The sequence below is a fragment of the Phragmites australis genome, chromosome 8, assembly GCF_958298935.1.
Source record: "Phragmites australis chromosome 8, lpPhrAust1.1, whole genome shotgun sequence".
Classification (NCBI taxonomy): Eukaryota; Viridiplantae; Streptophyta; class Magnoliopsida; order Poales; family Poaceae; genus Phragmites; species Phragmites australis.
This window is the reverse complement of record NC_084928.1, coordinates 36208041-36227440: the sequence shown is the minus strand read 5'-3', so window position 1 is coordinate 36227440 and position 19400 is coordinate 36208041. Positions and strand designations below refer to the sequence as shown.

The window sequence follows — 19400 nt, the reverse complement described above, 5'->3', positions numbered from 1 at the left end:
CACTTTTTTTAACACCGGAAGGTACGATGTGATGTCGTCTTTGAGCGCCGAAACATCCAGTATTCATACGATGCCAACCAAGCCATTTACAACCTCTTCGGAAAAATGGTCTGGCGTGTTCATTTTGTGAACGCCGGAACATTCGACATGTATTAAATTTTCCTGCAGATTTTTTGTAAACGGCGGAGTATTTTTGTGAATGACGGAGCTTTTCCTTTGTGAGCACTGGAATATCCGGCATGTACAATTTCAGCAAAACACAACAATATGTATTTTGGATATAACTTTTCACTCCGAACTCCAATTTTGATGAATTTTAACTTTATGGAAAGCTTGTGAAGAGCTCTATAAGATTGTACAGAAATACATCCCATTTGATCACATAAAAAATCATGAAAAAAGTCTAATTTATTCCTTTCTTTATCCCATCTTCGGTGACTTTTCTTTTGTTGCATCCATGAGAGCCACTAAAGTATATACTTGATAAATATGTTAGTCCTATTGATTATGTTATCATTAATTATCAAATCACATACATGCACTAAGATAGATATGTTTGCTACAATCTTCCCCATTTTAGCGATTGATGACAACACAACTAAAGCAAGTGATAAATAATAAATAATAAATGATATCAACTTTAACAGCAAAGATGTCAAAGAGATACGCCTATCCGGTAGCGGCAGGTGTAGTTACACACTGTGTCAAGTAGAGTAAGCTCGCATGACAAGACGTAGAGATCAGCGGCATGTGCCCAGCCCGTCCTCCTCGGCGAGGTCTATCCGTCATCGATCCAGCCGACCATGAGGCGCGCCGCGAGCGAGACGAGGTCAGCGAGGCCGTCCTCATCGCTGCCTGCTAGCAGACGCGTCGTTGTGACGCACGTTCTTTCGCTATGGTCTAGCCCATCTCCCGCTCTCGAGATCCAGTCGAAGTCCAACCCACTCTCCAACTCCCTCTCATAGACAGCCTAGGCCCGTCTGTCATCTCCCTCTTCCACTCTAGCCATGCCCGCTCTTGCGCGTCGTGCTTGCAACCGCCGCCCACCAAAATTGCTGGCGCACGCCCCACTCCACGCCTCACGTCTCCACAACGGCACGCACTCCCTCGCGCCTATAAATGCTGCCTAACCTCGCCGTGCTCCTTGTTCCCCTATCCCTGCTCAACCCCGTCGCGTAGAGCCGCCCTTGTTACTGCTCGGAGCTCTGCCGTCGTTGACCGCCATGCTCGAGCCCTCCTTGTCACGTCTGAGGACATCGCCGGCACCGTAGGAGCACAGGAAGTCTTCTCCGCCGCTCCTTGACGTTGTTCCGCCACTGCACAACCATCTCCGCCGAGCTCCGGTAAGCGTCGTCGCTCCTCTCCATCGCTAGCTTGCCCCGTAGCGTCCCGACGCCCACTGACTTGCCCTTTGGCACTGCATGACCCCTAGGAAGCCTCCCCGGTCCTCGGTTTCGCCTCCTTGTCGTCGTACCCGCCTTCCCATCAAGCATCGATCATCGTCGCCGCCATCTCGCCGTCGTGAAGCCTTGGTGAGACTCACCGTCACCCTGTCTCTGTTTTGCACCACTTCCGATCACGTTTGGTAGGCTGTAGCTCCTTATCGAGCGTCGCCGGTGATGTTCCGGCCGTGTCCGAGGCGACGCCGCCGTTTCCCACTGTTGTCAACCGCTCGTCTCCCCCCCCCCCCAACCGCTCTCGGCTGAGCGATAGTAGATGAACGACCGTGATTAGAAGCTCGAATACCCCTTCGCGAGCCAATAAGATTTTGACATGTGATGCATAAGCTCAGTCAGATTATGTGATCTACGTCAGCGCCACGCTTCGCCCCACGTATTGGCCACATCACCCACCCGAGCCCAGTCTGCTTGCTGATGCATTAATTAGGTTTTTCAATTCAAAAATAAATCCTTTAATATCTAAAATTAGGTAATCTTGCATTTAGGCCCTTGGACTTTACTATTTTTGTAATTATGCCCCTATCAATACCGTTATTTTACTTTCAGCTCTCTGAATTCTTACTTATTTACAAATAGGTCCATAAACTTTACAAATAAGCCCTGAAACTTTCTATTTTTATAAATTATCCCTTGTTCTTTTTCAGAAAAGTCCCTGCAGCTTAAAACCCTCATAGTTTTTTCATATGAGCTCCGTTTTAGGCGATTCTTGCACTCACAAGATCGTAGCAGCGAGTACTATCTGTTAGTAGGATTTTAATAGCTCTTTGCTTCTGTTTAGTGTATTTTTCTTATATGTTTATACTTTTTTATTTTCGGTGTGCGCAATTGCAATAGGAGATGAGCAGTTCGTGAATCTGCAGGATCAGACTTTTGAAGAGTTTGAGCAGCCCGTTGCTGAAGGCAAGTGTCCTTAATCACATTGATTCTATTATAGAAAAGTGTTTCTTTTACTTTCTAAATGCATACTTGTCAATATGAATCCTGTGTTAAGGGTTTATTAGTACTTTTCATGATTATTCTTATTGCTTGTGTTTTAGTTTAAGTGTCAAGGGTAGAAGTGCTTAGTCATGTTGTCAAGTTGGGTGGTTCAAATGTTAATCTGACTAATGGTCTCTACAACGTGAATCGGTTTGGGTAATCTTTTGTAGCAACATGGAACATAGGGATCTAGGTATGTTGGTTTGGTTGGTATGGCTGCTGTGTGCATATTGGATGATGTGCGAGTAACTGCTTGAGATCCTAAGGACCACTTCATGGACATGTAACCCGGCATAACAGCGCAACCATAAGGCTTATATGGTACGGCTTGATCAATTAATTGGATGTCCTTCTTATTCTGTACGCACTAGTGGACGGTTGAGTGGCGCAAGAGGGGGTCTCTGCAGTGGATGGAATCCCTGTTAGCGGTGAAACCTTAGTGGGTATTTATGGATTTGAAGACACCTTATAAAGGCCTTGTAATGATCTCTCGGCGTGCACCTCGGAAGTGTGTAAGGTACCGACTGGTACCAGCAAAAGAGTTGATCACTACTCGTGGGTAAAGTGTATAGACTCTGTAGAGTATAAAACTAATCGATCAGTAGTGCTCACGGTCAGGAGCGGGCTTGGACTTCTTTATGATTAGTGAGGATCTTGGATGGTTGATTTTGGGTAGTCGGGTGGTAGTACCCCGATGAGTTAGTAGCCGGATATGGGATACCTGGTGAGTTAGTAGTCGGATATGGGATACCTGGTGAGTCTGGTATTTGAATGGAATCCGATAAGTTGTTCCTTTAATGTTGATGCTATCACACATAGTAAATAGAATTACTAAGTCCTTTTTGAATCCTAGATTAGGATATCACAGATGCAGTTAATCTGAGTTGAGCCTTTCTTGTCTTAAGCCTTCATGTCATATTTTCCACATTTATTGAGTACTCCATGTACTAACGCTTGCCTTCTCTCAACCTCTTGATGCTACTCAGAAGGTGAAGACTTCGAGAATGTTCCGGATGATGGATGCTGAGTTTTAGGCGAAGGAAGTTTTCGACCTGAAGACCATGTTCTAGGCTGACGCTCCCCCGGACAACGCCTGTGGATGGATGAAAGACCTGCTACCGCTGATAAGTTATCTTAGTATTTTCTTTAAGACCTACGGGTCTTTTTTAATGAATCTTATCGCTATGTAATGACACTGTTATGTTATCACTTATGAAGTCACCGCATATATGAAACTTGATTCTGACATATATGTGGAGTGCATCTGGTTTGTTCTTTTGAAATTGGGTGTGACAGTCGTCATCGACACAAAGGCGGCCTTACACTGCACGTTTATGGATGTTGATGGTTGCTGAAGAAGGCGTGTTTGCTGTGCTGGTGCCGGACAGAGTCATAAGGAGGTGGACGCGGCATGGCACCACATGCATCTGACGACGACATCGATCGAGAAGACCTCCTCAGATGGGGGCACAGCTCGCCGGTGAGCACGCAGAACTTCTACGTGACAGTTTTTGGCACTGGCGACGCTGATCTTGACGGTGGACCTGGATAGTGCGCCGACGAGGAGCCAACGAGCTTGCAGTTCAACATGGTGGTCGGTATTTCATTTACCGTCTACCCCATCAGTATTTTATTTGCCATCCAGGGTCGAGGTCCCAGATCCATTCGATGCGAAGCGTGTGGTTCTTCGATCAAACGACTTCAAGTATATGCATCTCAACATCACGAGATGTCTCTTAATACGAATATCAAAACGATAGATTTTATTTAAATAAAAAATTATTATATATATTACTTAACATATATGATTATTATTGAGTGAATCTTAGATTTACGTTAAAAACAAGGAACTGTCAGTTGCTCAGGATGCATTTATAGCCTGTTGCGTATAATTTATTTGCTTGCGGCAGCTGGGAGCACGCACGCAGATGCTACCTAAATATGGAGAGCATGACGCCGCGTACCGCCGAGGAGGATGGCGGAGGTCGCGCCGGTCCTGGAGTCCCGGCCAGGCCGCACGCACGAACGGCGGGACGCCACCACCCCTCCCCTCCCCCATCGCAACCACCCACCCAACCCGGGCCCCCACCACCCGCCTGTCACTGCGCCACCGAGGGCAAAGCCGCGTCGCGAATAACCGTGGGGCGTGCGCGCGTGCGTGCCTCTCTCCCTCCCTCCCTTTCCCCGCGTCCCCAGCGTCGCGTCTCTCCCGCTCGGAGGCGGCAGGAAGGAGGCGGAGGACGGCCACCACCGGGGCCACCGCAGGCGTCCCGCATTGCCCCGAACCGGTCCCGTCCGGCCCAGTTGCCGCGCCAGCTCGATCCGACCGACCCACTCGCCGGCCGGCCGGCCCCTCGTAGTAATGTAACGACCTCGTCCTCATCCCATGCTTCATCCACCGTGTGAATTCTGGTTGTGTCTGTGTGCGCTAATGATCGGGAATCGCTGGGGTTTGCGGGTGATCGGGTCGCGTTGCGCCTCAATTTTGGTTTCACTTCGTATCGGAAATGGCATTTCTAGATGGTGCGTTGGGTCAAGGCGGTTTTGAGCAAAATATAGCATGATTTGGTTGGTTTGGAGAAAAAATTGGCCACGTCTTTGCCTTAAACGCTGAATCCATTGTCTTGATTGATCGGTTGCTGGTTCATTTTTGACAGAGTTCGATCGATATCCCTTCAAACTTTAATCACTTGTCTTGTTTTTGTTTCGAGGTCAATGCATCATCATCTCAATTGTTGGAATCTAGATCATGAGTTGTTTCTCATGGGTGGATGACATCGCAATGGCACTAACATGTGCGTTGTCAATTATTTATGCAGTAGTAGAGGATGGGTGTGATATCACGGAAGGTCCTGCCAGCGTGCGGGAGCCTGTGCTATTTCTGCCCCGCGCTGAGGGCGCGGTCCAGGCAGCCCGTTAAGCGGTACAAGAAGATCCTTGCTGAAATCTTCCCCAAAACACAGGTTGGGACATTGCTGCATCTCTTTTCCTTCTGCGGAATGCTTACCTCCTTGCTGCCCTGCCTTGGCTGCTGTTGCGGAGCTATCGACCAATTGGGAACTTCTTTTTGTGCTATAGGATGAAGAGCCTAACGAGAGAAGGATTGGGAAGTTGTGCGAGTATGCTTCGAGAAACCCTCTTCGAGTGCCAAAGGTTCGCTCCTTGCATCCTCATTGGAACATAATTGTTTGACAAAAGCTGTCATTATATTCATGCAATACTAGGGGCTGGGACCTTTTGATCAAGTTATTCTTGCTGCCAAACGATTCTACAGAATACCATGTACCAGTTCTGCAGCTACTGTAATACAAATTATAAATGCAATCAATCATTGTAACTTGTCTGAAAACTGGAGGTGCCTCATGGGATATTATTCTAGCTTAATGTTTCGAGTATAGTTCCCTTTTCTCCGTGGGGCTATTGTTTCAGACTAATCCTTGTTCATTATAATGCCAGACATGAATGCATCTCAATCTGTTTAAACAAATTCAGATTCTCAGTTAACAAGCGTTCTTTTGCACATTGATATTTGACAGATCACAGTTGCTTTGGAGCAACGGATTTACAAGGAGTTAAGGACTGAGCAGTATGGCTTTGCGAAAGTGGTGATGTTAATATACCGCAGACTGTTGGTTTCTTGTAAAGAACAGATGTGAGTCTTCTTTTTGAAGTTTCTCTTTCTCGCATGTCACTGGATGCCACAAAGTTATGTGTTAAGTTAGTACCACTCTAATGTCAGTAATCCGATGTTATACTGTCATCTGGTTTGCAATGGATATACTTCTTACCCTTTATTAATATTTTTTGCTGGTTAACAATATAAATGTTAATGCAGGCCACTGTTCGCAAGTAGCTTATTAAGCATTGTACACACTCTTTTAGACCAAAAGAGGCAGGATGACATGCGCATCATAGGATGTGAAACCTTGTTTGATTTTGTTGTCAATCAGGTATTTCCATTGGTCATATATTCAGCGGATGCCATTCTTCACCAGCAGGATTCGATTTAAATATATGATGACATATCTTGCGGTTGGAGATCATATTTCTGTATATTCCAGGTTGATGGTACATATCAGTTCAATTTGGAAGGGCTGGTCCCAAGACTATGTGAAATAGCTCAAGAAGTAGGAGAGGATGAGAGGGCAAATGCCCTCCGTGCTGCAGCCCTGCAAGCCCTTTCAGCTATGGTAAGTTCTGTCATCAGGCCATATCAAATAGTCATCGTATCTTAACATTGGTTGCCAAAGGTTCTGAATAAATGAAAGGAAGTTCAAAACTCAAAAGTGTAAGAAGACCTTTACATTGCCAACAGGATGTTCGAATCACACTTCAAACATAATAATTTAAATCCATAGTTTAATACATTTCTTATCATGTGATCAAGGAAGCTCATATGCAACAAGTACTAGTGACTAACTTCATATTTTTCTAATAACGTAATTTCCAATTACTATTTCTTGATAGATCCAGATTTTTTCAGCATTTTTATTTGTAGGACTAAGTATGCCCACTGCAAATATATACTCCCTCCGGTTACTATTTCTTGTTGTTTTGGACACAGGCAGAATCTTCAAAATGCATCTTTGATTACTAATATGCATTGCAATATATTTATAAAAACTAATAAAATTATAATATTGTGAAAAACTTTTCAAGAAAACCCATCCATGTGATTTTCAGATATCCAATATAAATATTTTAAAAATATATTGATAGTCAAAGCATCAACAGGCTGACTGCTTGTATGTCCAAAACGATATGTATTTGTGACAGGAGGGAGTAGCTCTTTACTCATTAGCATTCAATATATTTTTGAATATTTCTTCAATCTGTGCTCCATTGTAAAGGAGATATGATTCAAATGAATTATGTAAATGGCATCTTCTGAAAGATTACCGATTTCTCATTCTCTTATTATATTTCCATCTACTAATATGCCATAACCACTCTAAACATCTTAAATTTTCAAATAATCTTTTTAGCAGTCATAATATCGTGTGGTTTCTTATGTTGAGCAGATCTGGTTCATGGGAGAGCTTTCTCACATCTCGTCAGAGTTTGATAATGTAAGTAATATCTGAGCGACTTTATTTCTTGCCTTACGTTCCTGTTTACTATGTACATGACAATCTTGAGAGTGCATCTATAGAAGAAATATTATTTGGTAATGCATGGAAGGTTCCTTGCTGATATTCATTTTGGTTAGTATCAGATTGTGAATAACCTTTGCTGATATTCGTTTTTGTTTAGTATCGGATTGTTAATACCTTTGCGAGCCGATTGTAGTCCCAAATGTTTCATCATAACTCTTGTTTCTCTATTGTATTTCTAGGTTGTTCAAGTTGTACTGGAAAACTACAAACCTCAGAAGAAGCCAAATGATGATCAACGTACCAATGATGCACACAACCAATCGGCGCAAGAAGTCCAAAACACAGGGCATCATGCTTCCCCCTTTGTCATCTCTACGGCCCCCTCTTGGGAGAGAATAGTTAATGCTAAGGGAGGAGTTAACCTGCCTCTGTAATATAATCTTCTTTTCACTCTTTGTTGATTGACTTTGTCATTTCTTCTTATACAATAGGGTTCCTAAACATACTCCTGTGCTGCAGGGAAGATGCTAAGGATCCTAAGTTTTGGTCCAGAGTCTCTGTGCACAATATGGCCAAGCTTTCTAGGGAGGCAACGACGTTCCGCCGCATCTTGGAGTCTTTGTTTCGGTACTTTGGTAACAATAGCTCATGGTCATCCCAAAATGGACTTGCTCTGTGTGTCTTGTTGGACATGCAATTTTTAGTGGAAAGCTCAGGTGCTCCTTTTGCATTGTAGAAGAGGCTGAGACTAAGTATATTGTATACATGCACCATGGTTATTTATGTTGTTTAAATGATTTCTACAGGCCAAAACATGCACTTAATGCTATCACTACTGATTAAGCATATCGAGAACAAGGTCATGTTGAAGCAGCCAGACATGCAGCTTAGCATTGTGGAGGTGGCAGCTACCCTTGCAGAACAATCCAGTGCTCTGGCTTCAGCAGCAACTATAGGTGCCATAAGTGATCTTGTCAGGCATTTGAAAAGGACATTCCATATTACTCTTGGCAGCAAAGATCTGGAGTTAGTAAAATGGAACGAAAAATTCCGGAAGGCCATAGATGAATGCCTAGTGCAGCTGTCAAAGAAGGTGTTTTTACTTGTTTTCTCCGACTGAACTTATACTTCCTTCTTGTTACAATATCAGCATACCACTTCCGTAAATGTGAAATTGTAACTCATGCCCCTTGGCAGTCTGGTCTCTATAATACAATGATTAGTTTCAAATTAAGATCTCTACACAATGCATAGAAGGCTAATCAAGACTGTTTTGTCGATCAGGTATCTGATGCTGGGCCAGTTCTTGACATGATGGCTGTGATGCTAGAAAATATTGCGAGCACTCCTGTTGTAGCTAGATCAACTGCAGCTGCTGTTTATCGTACAGCTCAAATAATTGCTTCTGTACCAAATTTTCAATATCAGAATAAGGTATATTGGAACAAACGAATGGAAATGCTTAAATTAATGCTAGACAATAGTAGTTTCTTCTGCTTTGGAACTTATCTTCTATATTTGATGTCAGGTGTTTCCTGAAGCTCTGTTTCATCAGTTGCTGTTAACAATGATACACCCTGATCATGAAGCTCGTGTTGCTGCACACCGCATATTTGCTATAGTCTTAGTGCCCTCTTCTGTTTCCCCCTTGATTCAAGCCAGTCCCTCTGGCCATCCTAAGAAACATGACATGCAGAGGACACTCTCTAGGGCTGTCTCTGTATTTTCATCTTCAGCTGCTATCTTTGACAAGTTGAGAAAGGACAAGTACTCTGACAATTCACAAGGAGAAAGCAAGGACAATAGTTTGCATAGCATTGATGAAGAGACCAGAAATCCCAAGCGTCAAAACCTGCCTGTGTCTCAAAGCCGCCGCCGTAGTATGAAAGTTCCTAACTTTTCCATGAAAAGAGGCGCTTCAATGGCCATGAGAGCTCCTTCGGTATCTATCAGAGCTCCCTCAATATCTCTGAGAGCTCCTTCGATGTCTTTGAGAGCACCTTCTATGTCTTTAAAGGAAGACCAAAGTTCCACAAGCAAGTCAGATGAGGAAACGGTACTTCAATCAATTCTAACATGTTCCTTCTTTATCTCAGGATGTATCAAGTAAAAATTAGTTATATTTGGCCAAAATATTTCTTACCATGAGTAACTATTTATGCACTATGTTGAATGCATTCAGGAATCAGTGTTGGTGAAACTGAGCGGTCGTCAGATCACACTTTTGTTGACATCCATTTGGGCTCAAGCGACATCTCCTGAAAATACTCCTGCAAACTATGAAGCCATTGCTCATACTTACAGTTTGCTTCTGTTGTTTTCTGGATCCAAGGTAATCCTACTTAATAAATTCCATTTGCCATCTTTGTTCCTGTTCTTTTCCCTGTATGAATACCTGCTTGTAAGAGAAAACCTCATAATTATTCAATTGTTTCCAAGATCAACATTTAAAGGTGATGGGGTTTATTTGCAGGATTTCAAGTTCTGTTTGGATCTGGTAATGTTTTGGGGAAAGGGAACACAAAGCATTTTATAAATGGTTTCTGAATTCTGATTCCTCCAATTTTTTACAAATTAATTAGATGCTTTTCCATGCAACACTCCTAAAATCGACAATACACTATATGCTTGTCTTTCTCTAAATGCTGATAAAGATCAGTTGACGAATATGCATTACACACTTGAGATAAAACCTTTTTTAAGTTAGATGTCTTCACAAATTTAATAGACCTGTTGGTTCTTGTCGACTAGTGCTAACTGCTAAGTGGCCCTGAACAAATGCTTGTAGGAACTGGTTTAGACAACGCTGTGAACCAACCAATCATGATCTTAACTAAGAATGCAAAATATTTTGTATAGAGCTCATTAGAATTCGATGAAACTAATATCATGTTTGAGAAATCACATTACATCGCACGAAGTTCTATTACTCTATATGTTACATGATGTCTAAATTTATCTTTCTGTTACTTCTCTCTCTTTTCCGATGTAATATATTCCTCCCCTCATTCCCAAACAGTTTTTAGCTGAAGTCCTTACCTTGTTTCTTCTAATGAATCAGCACCTTATGCCTTTTTAACTCAATAAAAGCATAATGGAGTGCCTTAGGGAGAGAGAGTATGTCAATCATTATGTCCTCTTTGCTGATGTTTTCTCCCTTCTTCCTCTTCCAGGCATCAACTTTTGAGGCTCTTACTCAGAGTTTTCAGGTTGCATTTTCTTTGAGGAGCTATTCGCTCACTGAAGCAGGTGATACAGTCAAATTTCCTTTGAATCGGCATTTTCGATGAATAGAAATTCAGTGTTCTCACTAACGAAAATTGGTCTTGATGTTGTGCATGACGACATAGCAATTACTTATACTTGAATTGGTCTTTGATTCCTTTGTAACCGTTCCTTTTTTCTCTTTGTTAACCTTGTAGATTCGTTACCACCGTCTCGGCGCCGGTCCTTGTTTACTCTGTCCACAGCCATGATTATTTTCTCTTCAAGAGCTTACAATGTGTTCCCTCTTGTTCCAATCTGTAGACAAATGCTTAATGACCGAGCGGTATGTAAGATAAAAAAATTTCAGACACTTGCTTTACTCTGCTATATTTCTTTAGGTTATGGTAATGTAACTCTCTAAAGAAGACGAGATTGTACGAAAGCAAGGCATAGAATATAGTTGGGAAGTGTTAACAACACATAGTATCAAGCTGGCTGGTGGATCTACATCACTATTTAAGTAATCAAACTTGTCATGCTGCATTGGTTTAATCTTGTTGTTTTCCAGTATTTCTTGTATTTACCCTAATATCAGTCTGTACATCATGAGCTGTCTATGTTAGCCTTTCCTTGAAAGTTTGTTTACCACAGTAGTGAATACTCAGTAGTGAAAGTATACCAAATATGTACTCATGAAGATCACTCTATCCTTCCATCTTATGGTCCCTTGCTATCCTTCAACGTCCTATGGTTTTACCTATTGACCATCATGCATAGGCTTGGCAGCTATGCATCAGAATGGTTACCCGAATTTATTTTATTCATATACCAAATTAGAGTTCAATTGCATCTCCTATTTGTTGTGGAGATTAAAAATTAAAGTTATTCGTGGTATCAGTATTGGAAGCACTTTTGTTGCATCTTGACTCCTATGCACTCTTCATGTGTCGTGTTAACCTTACAATTAACATTTCTTTGCTACTTCAATCAGGCTGATCCGTTCCTTCATTTGGTGGATGAGAGCAGACTTCAGGCTGTTAAAGATTCCTCAGATGATCCATCAAAAATATATGGATCACCAGAGGACAATGCTAATGCACTGAAGTCCCTTTCAGAAATAGAACTATCAGAAAGTCAATCGCGAGAATGCATAGTCTCCACAATCATGAACAGCATTACAGATTTGTTGGATGTAATGATCACCTTCTCAATTGTCTTTTATATTCAATTTTTGAACCGAGTTCCATGCAGCTGCTGAAGACCTTCCTATTTCTGCAGGCGGAGTTGCATAATGTGAGAAGCCAATTGCTAAGCGAATTCTCTCCTGATGACATGTGTCCAATGAGCACGCAGTTTTTCGAAGCACATGTTGAGACGTCGTCAGAGTCTCATGAGACTGCCCACCATCAAGAGGTATATACATCTGACACGTGACATGTATATTCATCTACTACTTTCCATGAACATGTATTTGTTTTCAACAGGCTATGCTGATTGACCTGGGCAATGACCATGATCATTTCGGGGAAGCTTCAGAAAGCACAGAAGCTTGTGCATCTTCTGTACCTGTATCAGATCTTCTGAGCATTGATCAGCTTCTTGAAACGGTATGGTATTCATCCATAAATCCATCCTTCTTTCTGTTTTCTTATTTTATTTGTCCTTGGGGTACTGTCATGTTGAGATGACCTCGCATGAGTCAAGTTACAAGTTGTTCTGGCAGCATGAGGTACTTTATTGTTTTGATAGTCTGCCTTCTAGTGGCATATCTGGTCAAAAGCAAAGCCTAGGTTTCAGCAGGTATTCAGGTATCATGTTGGCTGCAGAGTGAGAGAGTTGCTAGGTTTAAAATTATGAACATTAGGGTAAGTATCATGTTTTGTTTCACTGGGAAAGAATATAGGATAAGTATCATGTTTTGTTTCACTGGGAAGCATATTACATAAATTCGTTTTTCTTTTGCCTGCTGGATTAAGGAGCACCAATCGCTTGAATAGTGTAAAGCATGCTTTAAGTTGTGGCATGGTGACTTCTTAAGCTTATATATTTCCCCCTTGTGTTTCAGGTTGTCACGGACCCAGCAGCTCAGACAGGAATAATTCCAGTGTCAGTAGACATGCCCTTCAAGGACATGACTAGCCACTGCGAAGCCCTCACTATCGGGAAACAGCAGAAAATGTCTGCCTTCATGAGCTTCCAGCAAAACGTGCATGCGGCTGCTCCGCCAAGCAATCCGCCCAACCAGATGGAACTGGTTCTTTTCCAAGACCCGCATTTGCCTCAGGTAGAGTACCTTCCATTCTCAAGACCATTCTTTACCCTCAATTCATTTGTGAAAGAACATTATGCTTAGCATGGCATTGACATCAATGAATCTAATTCTGAGCAGGCTGGGGTGCAGAACACGAATCCATTCGCGGATGGTAACTTGCAGGGCTATCCTCAGCACATGAATGGGCCAAACGGCGACAACCTGCAGCCGGGTCATGACTTCCAGCAGCAGTTCCTGAAGCTACCAGCATCGAGCCCATACGACAACTTCCTCAGGGCTGCTGGCTGTTGAGGTTCAGAGCACTGTCATTCACATGGATGATGATCTCAAGATAGCCCCACAGGTGTGGCAACTTTCCAGTTTTGCGAAAGAAAAAGGTATGGCCGTGTATGTGGTCTTAGAGGCTAGCTCAACCGGATTCAGCACCCATTCCATCCATTCTTTATGTATAGCTGTATAGGTTTGTTCTTCTTGTGCCGTTGTTTTTGCCAATGCAACGTGTAGAGGGACTGGGGGGAGCAGTGCTTCTATAACAAACTGTACATGTAACATGTTGCCAAATACATAAAGAAAAATGATGTGTGTAATGTGCCTAAAAAGTCTCCTCTTCGCAAGGCGACGCGGATCAAATATTCAAATCATTGTACGGCACAGTAATTCTGTGATCAGGAGTGCCATCGTGTTCATACATGGGTGGCATCTTTATCTCTCTTTGACCAACCTGATGATATCGCAGACGTTCTCTAAACCAGTCAGTCATCTGAATGTGACCTGACACCCAACCAAATGCTCATCATGTCCTTGAAGAATCGTGTAGCTCGAACGTGACTTGTGATTACATTCTTATTGCTGACCCAAGCTTTGGTATATATGCAAAGTCTTGTACGATGAGACATCAAGCAAGAAGTGATTGCAAGCTTGCATGTCAGTTTATTTTCTCCTGTCTTGTTCACATTATCAGTTGACAGTTGGTCTATGGATTCATACTCGCTTCAACCATAAATACATGTCTTAGATCTTAGATAAGGCACAGTCTTTAATGTATAGTTTTGATCATCTTTATACTCTATTTTGTGTGAGATAACTCATCCGAGGTTATCTCACGTCGGCATAAATATGAGTACCGTCGGATGGTGATCACTCGGCCACATGCTTGGTCCTGCTGTCGACGGGCTCCCGCGTCCATACGCCTCACGCGTGTGTTCTAGAAGACCGGAGAATACATGAGTCATCGTGGGCACTTGCCCCATATAGCTAGGCGATTCCACGGGAATCCCAAGACACCCGAATGAACTCATTTCCCGTATAAATCCATCTGATCTCTACCGGCTTTCCCATTCCCCAATCCGCAAATCCACCCCATTCCATCTGCATTCTCCAACTGAATCCAACTGAACTCCACCCGCTTCCCTATCCCTAAGTCACAAAACCATCTGACTCCGAGCGATCTCATCTACTTCCCCATTCCCAAATCAGGAATCCAGCTGGTTCCCCAAATCACGAATCCACCTGAGGCATGTGCACGTTCATCCCCTATGTGATCCATTTGTAGAATCAAGATGCAAAGGGTTGCTTGGATTTGATAAAACAAAGTATCCGTTAGTCGGTGATGTTGTTGCGTTGATTCGTTCGTCATCTCCCTGCCTCCCTGTGCAAAAAAATCTACACACAACTGTTGCCTCTTCTTCTTCTTCTTCTTCTTCTATTCCCCTCTGCTCTTGGTACGATCTATCCTACCCGCTGAAGATTGAGTGATGACAATGCGTTAGACCTCTGTAGGCCTAACTGATCATTATTATTTCCACACTCAAATTTTTGGCACTTTAAATCCTCCGGATCTTCAAGTATGGAACATTTTGATTCAAAATAAGGATTCTCCAAAGTAATGCACCAAGGTTGCTCTGCACACCCAAACATGCTTTGCAAGATGTGAAAATTAGGGATTTATGGTTATTGACTTTGAAACACATCTGAAAAAAAAAGCAAAACATGCTTTAATTCACTAATACATGTACATGCTTGCCTATCCACCGGTAAACACCAAGGTTGCCTGCTACAATGTATACTTCCTTGGCTGTGGGTTCATTCCTCTGAAGAAAAGTTTTCTGCATGTTGTACTATAAACATGTGATAAGATTTTATAATAGTTGCTCTTGTTTTCACATCCTTCAATCTACAGGTACATAGCTCCAACACTGCAATCTAATGTACCCTTCCTTTTGTTCACCTTTATTCCCTTTGGTTTGTTTCCTTAGGTTCATGATCCTTAACCCTCGCTGCGCCATCAGCATTTACATGAAAAATAAAATGCTAGAAAAATAATATTACAATCATGGTAAAAGAAGCATTGCATACTCAATGCCCTCAACGCAGTACAACAGGTCATTACAACAATATACTGTCATTGAAAGAAATGACTAACAACATGTTAGATTATTGTTACAACTATTGACTATTGCACATGGTTAGAAACATGGCAAATCATACCAGGGCTAACAATCTTTGTGCTCTTAGTTATAGCCCTAAATTTGTCTTCTGTGGAAAAAGTTTTTGTAAGTTGGAAAGTGCTTACCGGAGAACTAGTGTTAGTGGAAGAATAGTCTCCTGTTGAAGAGTACTATAAAGGAGATTTCTGTTGTTTCTCATGAGCATACAAACATCCATAGTTACATAACCCAACCAACTAAGAGTAGAGGCAAAAGGCAACGCTAGTGCTGCACCAGTGCATGCAACTGCTTCTCCATGTTTTCATTTCGCTATTGTCAACAACTACATCATTAAATTGAATTCCTCAAAAAGCTCCACGGCTCGATTCCATTTCAGCCTTTCTAACCTGCAATACAATAAATCAAAAAAAGAACAAAATAAGAAAATAACATCAATTAATTTCTTTTTCAACACAAAAATATAATTACCATGACATCTTCAAATGATGACTTGTAATGACCAACTTTCCTGTTGCAATAACGAACTCGATCAATTGATGATACTAACTCCTTGCATAATTTCCAACCTCGGTACACCTGCCTATAATATAACCGTGTCGTTTCACCTACTGTAACATAAACCCTATCATTCATGTTTATCTTTCTCCGGTTCTTACTCCTAAAACATCCCTCGTGCTGGTAATAACTAGCTACAAGCCAAGAGCGAGAGCCAGCATCATCATCCATCTCCCTACAAGGTTATTCTTCTATTCTTCTTCGATTGGGCACATATGATTCTTTGCATTGCTGTAAATCCTAGATTGAAGATCCAAAGCCATATTGGAAATGTATATGGTAAGTTTTACGTTTTTATTATTTCCTTGCATCTTTCAACGTGCAACTGAATAGAGAGAAGTCAATTTTTGCCTACCGTGCTTTCAGCGCTTAACATTGAATACCAATCATTTTACACATTAGTGCTAAATAGAAGGTACCTACCAATACCCTCAAGTTCATTTCAACGAAAAAAACAGATCCAGCATCATCTAATGAACATTATTATACCAGAACAGAAGACTGAACGTGTTTAATGACACCAATTTTTTTTTATTAAGTTTCCAAAGACAACTTTAGAATCTTACTTCAAACAGCTTCCGAATTCAGACTGGTTACCTCTATGGACCGACTTTATGTATACAGACGCAGGAGCCCAAGAACTGGGTATACTTTACATTGTTACAGTAGGTAAGGGAATTAAACATAATTATACATCGCATCTCCAATAGCTTCCAATGTTCTGTCTATGTAGGTCATCAGCCGGCATCCAAGCGCGGCAACCCCGCACCCTCCTTTCTAGTTATTTTTTATTAAAATATATTTATAATTCATTAAATTTATAATATTATGTAAGTATTTTTAAGATAAATTTATACATATGATTTTTAAGTTTCTAAAATAATTATTTTAAAAACTATTATTAGTTAAAGTTTTAAAATTTAATCGAACAATTTTTAAAACGATAAGTATTTATGATAGAGCAAGTAATATTCTCTCATTCTCAGCACCATGCATGCACCTGCCTGGTGCCCCTTGGTGACCTCATGAAGCAGTCAAGCATAATCGAATCATTATTGTATTATTTATAATTTTTTTACTTGTCGTTTAAAACATCGACATGATCTTCAATAAGCATATTTAATTATTACTTACAATTAACTCTTGGTAAAAACTAATAAAAAATAGATGATATTAAACTATTTTTCATAACAAATTTACTAATATCATTTTTATATATTAAATCCTAATAATTTTGTGTATATTAATAGTCAAATTTTTTAAAATTTAACTATATATATTTTAAGACATGTCTATTTAAGAATCAAGATAGTAGCTCACTAAGAAGCCGTGGACCGCTTCAATCTTTTTCGCTCGCCTAATTTTTTGTTACTAGTTTAGGTTGGTCTCCACTAATCGTACGTACGGACACCGGAAGGTCAACTTTCCACTTTTTAGCTTCAATTTCTACTGCCCTTTGATTTTGGTACGAGCATATGACTCGTCAAAACTCACATGCATGCAGATGGATATTAAATATTGAGCAAAGCGCAATGCTTTTTTGGCTGCCTACGCAGTGCAATAACTTTGGATTTCTTGCTAAATGTTTGCTTACTTTTGCAAGCAAAAAAAGATTAAAAAAATCTGCATCAAAAGGTAGATTGTCTTAGGAAATGATCCTCCGTAAAAAAAAAACAGTAAAAGAGATATCATATTAGTGACGGTTGTTCAACACACGTCACTAATGTTCTATTAGTATAACCCGTCACTAATGACTGGCCTAAGACGATCCTGTCACTGATGATATAACTTGATCCATCACTAATGACTGGCCTACGACGATCTGTCACTGATGACCTAGTTAATAGTGACGGGTCACAGGGTCAAGTTGTGACCCGTTATTAATGATAAAGTCATCAGTGATGGATCGTCCTAGCCCAGTCATTAGTGATGGATCACGGTTACGACACTCATTAGTGACGGGTCATTCTATACCAGTCATTAGTGACGGGTCAACTTGCAATCCGTTGCTAATGACCAACTCCAGACACTAATGACGGTATTTGCAAATATTTTTTATTTTTATTTTATTTATTTTATATTTTTTCTCATCTCAGCAGCATAAGAATAGGAACTATAGTACATTTCTGCTCAAGTTTGATGTAAGGCGTGACGGTTATGGACACAAACGCACGTTTTAAAAATGGTGTAGAAACTTTCGGGGGCGAGAACTCAATTTTCTAAGCCGTTTTTGGCCTCAAAAAATTCTCGAGATCCGACAAAATTGGGGAGAAATAGATGTAACTTTTTTTATATCTGTAGAGTCAAAAAACGTCAAAATCGAAATCTGTATGCAAAAGTTATGTTCATTTTACCGAATGCACTCCGGATCACCTATCAAATTATAACCTCCGACGAAATTTAGTAAAATTAGTTATTAGTGACGGGTCATGGTTACAACGCGTCACTAATAACCTTCAACAATGAAGGTTAAAAAGATAAAGTATCCGATTTTTATCATAACTATGTAATAGCATAGGTGGTAAGGTGGCTACATACGTGAGGAGGAGGTCACGGGTTCGATTCTTATGGAATGTAAACTTGAAAATAATATGAAAAAAGTGTAGCTTGTGAGCATATGAGATGGGCTTACGTTGGGATGACTCAGTGAAAAAAATATTTTTTAACTTTTTTTGTCAAAAAATAGAAAAAAATATTTATCGATCATTAGTGACAGATCAAAATTATAATATGTTATTAATATTTAGTCAATAGTGACGGATCATGGTTACGACCCGTCACTAATAACTGAATATTAGTGACGAGTCACGGTTATGATCCATCACTAATAACTAATTATTAGTGACGCAATAAAAATAACGGATACAAGACCCGTTACTAATATCGATTATCATCTATTACTAATAACTTTTTTTAGCCTAGCTTGCTAGGCCCTAGTGTAGCTTGCTACAAGCCCTGGACCGCTTCAATCTTTTTCGCTCGCCTAATTTTTTTTCTTACTAGTTTAGGTTGGTCTCCACTAATCGTACGTACGGACACCCGAAGGTCAACTTTCCACCTTTTTACTTCAATTTCTACTACCCTTTGATTTTGGTACGAGTATATGACTCGTCAAAACTCACATGCATGAAGATGGATATTAAATATTGAGCAAAGCGCAATGCTTTTTTGGCTGCCTACGCACTGCAATAACTTTGGATTTCTTGCTAAATGTTTGCTTACTTTTGCAAGCGAAAAAATATTAAAACAATCTGCATCAAAAGGTAGATTGTCTTAGGGAATGAGGGGCAAAATTGTTGGTGCAAACAACATTCTGTGTGCAAACAACGACCGGCTGCCATCCGATCCGTATCCACCGAGCCGAATTGATCCCATCATGGTATTT

At 41.0% G+C, this 19400-nt stretch overlaps 1 protein-coding gene across 2 annotated transcripts; it reads left to right on the top strand.

Moving 5' to 3' along the window:
* Window positions 1-4357: 4357 nt before the first annotated feature.
* Window positions 4358-13682, top strand: LOC133927335 (protein SEMI-ROLLED LEAF 2-like). Of its 2 annotated transcripts, none has more exons than XM_062373754.1 (20): window positions 4358-4802; window positions 5258-5401; window positions 5517-5591; window positions 5975-6090; window positions 6274-6388; window positions 6500-6628; window positions 7460-7507; window positions 7774-7964; window positions 8054-8250; window positions 8341-8627; window positions 8819-8968; window positions 9063-9590; window positions 9717-9866; window positions 10708-10783; window positions 10957-11084; window positions 11733-11933; window positions 12020-12154; window positions 12226-12348; window positions 12807-13025; window positions 13143-13682. In XM_062373754.1, exons 2-20 carry the CDS (start codon window positions 5267-5269, stop codon window positions 13302-13304), a joined length of 3165 nt encoding a protein of 1054 aa, XP_062229738.1. In that variant the 5' UTR covers window positions 4358-4802; window positions 5258-5266; the 3' UTR covers window positions 13305-13682. The 2 variants fall into 2 exon arrangements, with proteins under 2 accessions (XP_062229738.1, XP_062229737.1); XM_062373753.1 differs by having other exon boundaries at window positions 13131-13682.
* The last annotated feature ends 5718 nt before the right edge of the window (window positions 13683-19400 follow it).

Coding starts and splice junctions, on each gene's coding strand:
- LOC133927335 (XM_062373753.1), top strand. CDS start 5,267: ATGGGTGTGATATCACGGAAGGTCCTGCCAGCGTGCGGGAGCCTGTGC. Junction 5,402..5,516: donor AAATCTTCCCCAAAACACAG/GTTGGGACATTG, acceptor TTTGTGCTATAG/GATGAAGAGCCTAACGAGAG. Junction 6,091..6,273: donor GTTTCTTGTAAAGAACAGAT/GTGAGTCTTCTT, acceptor ATGTTAATGCAG/GCCACTGTTCGCAAGTAGCT.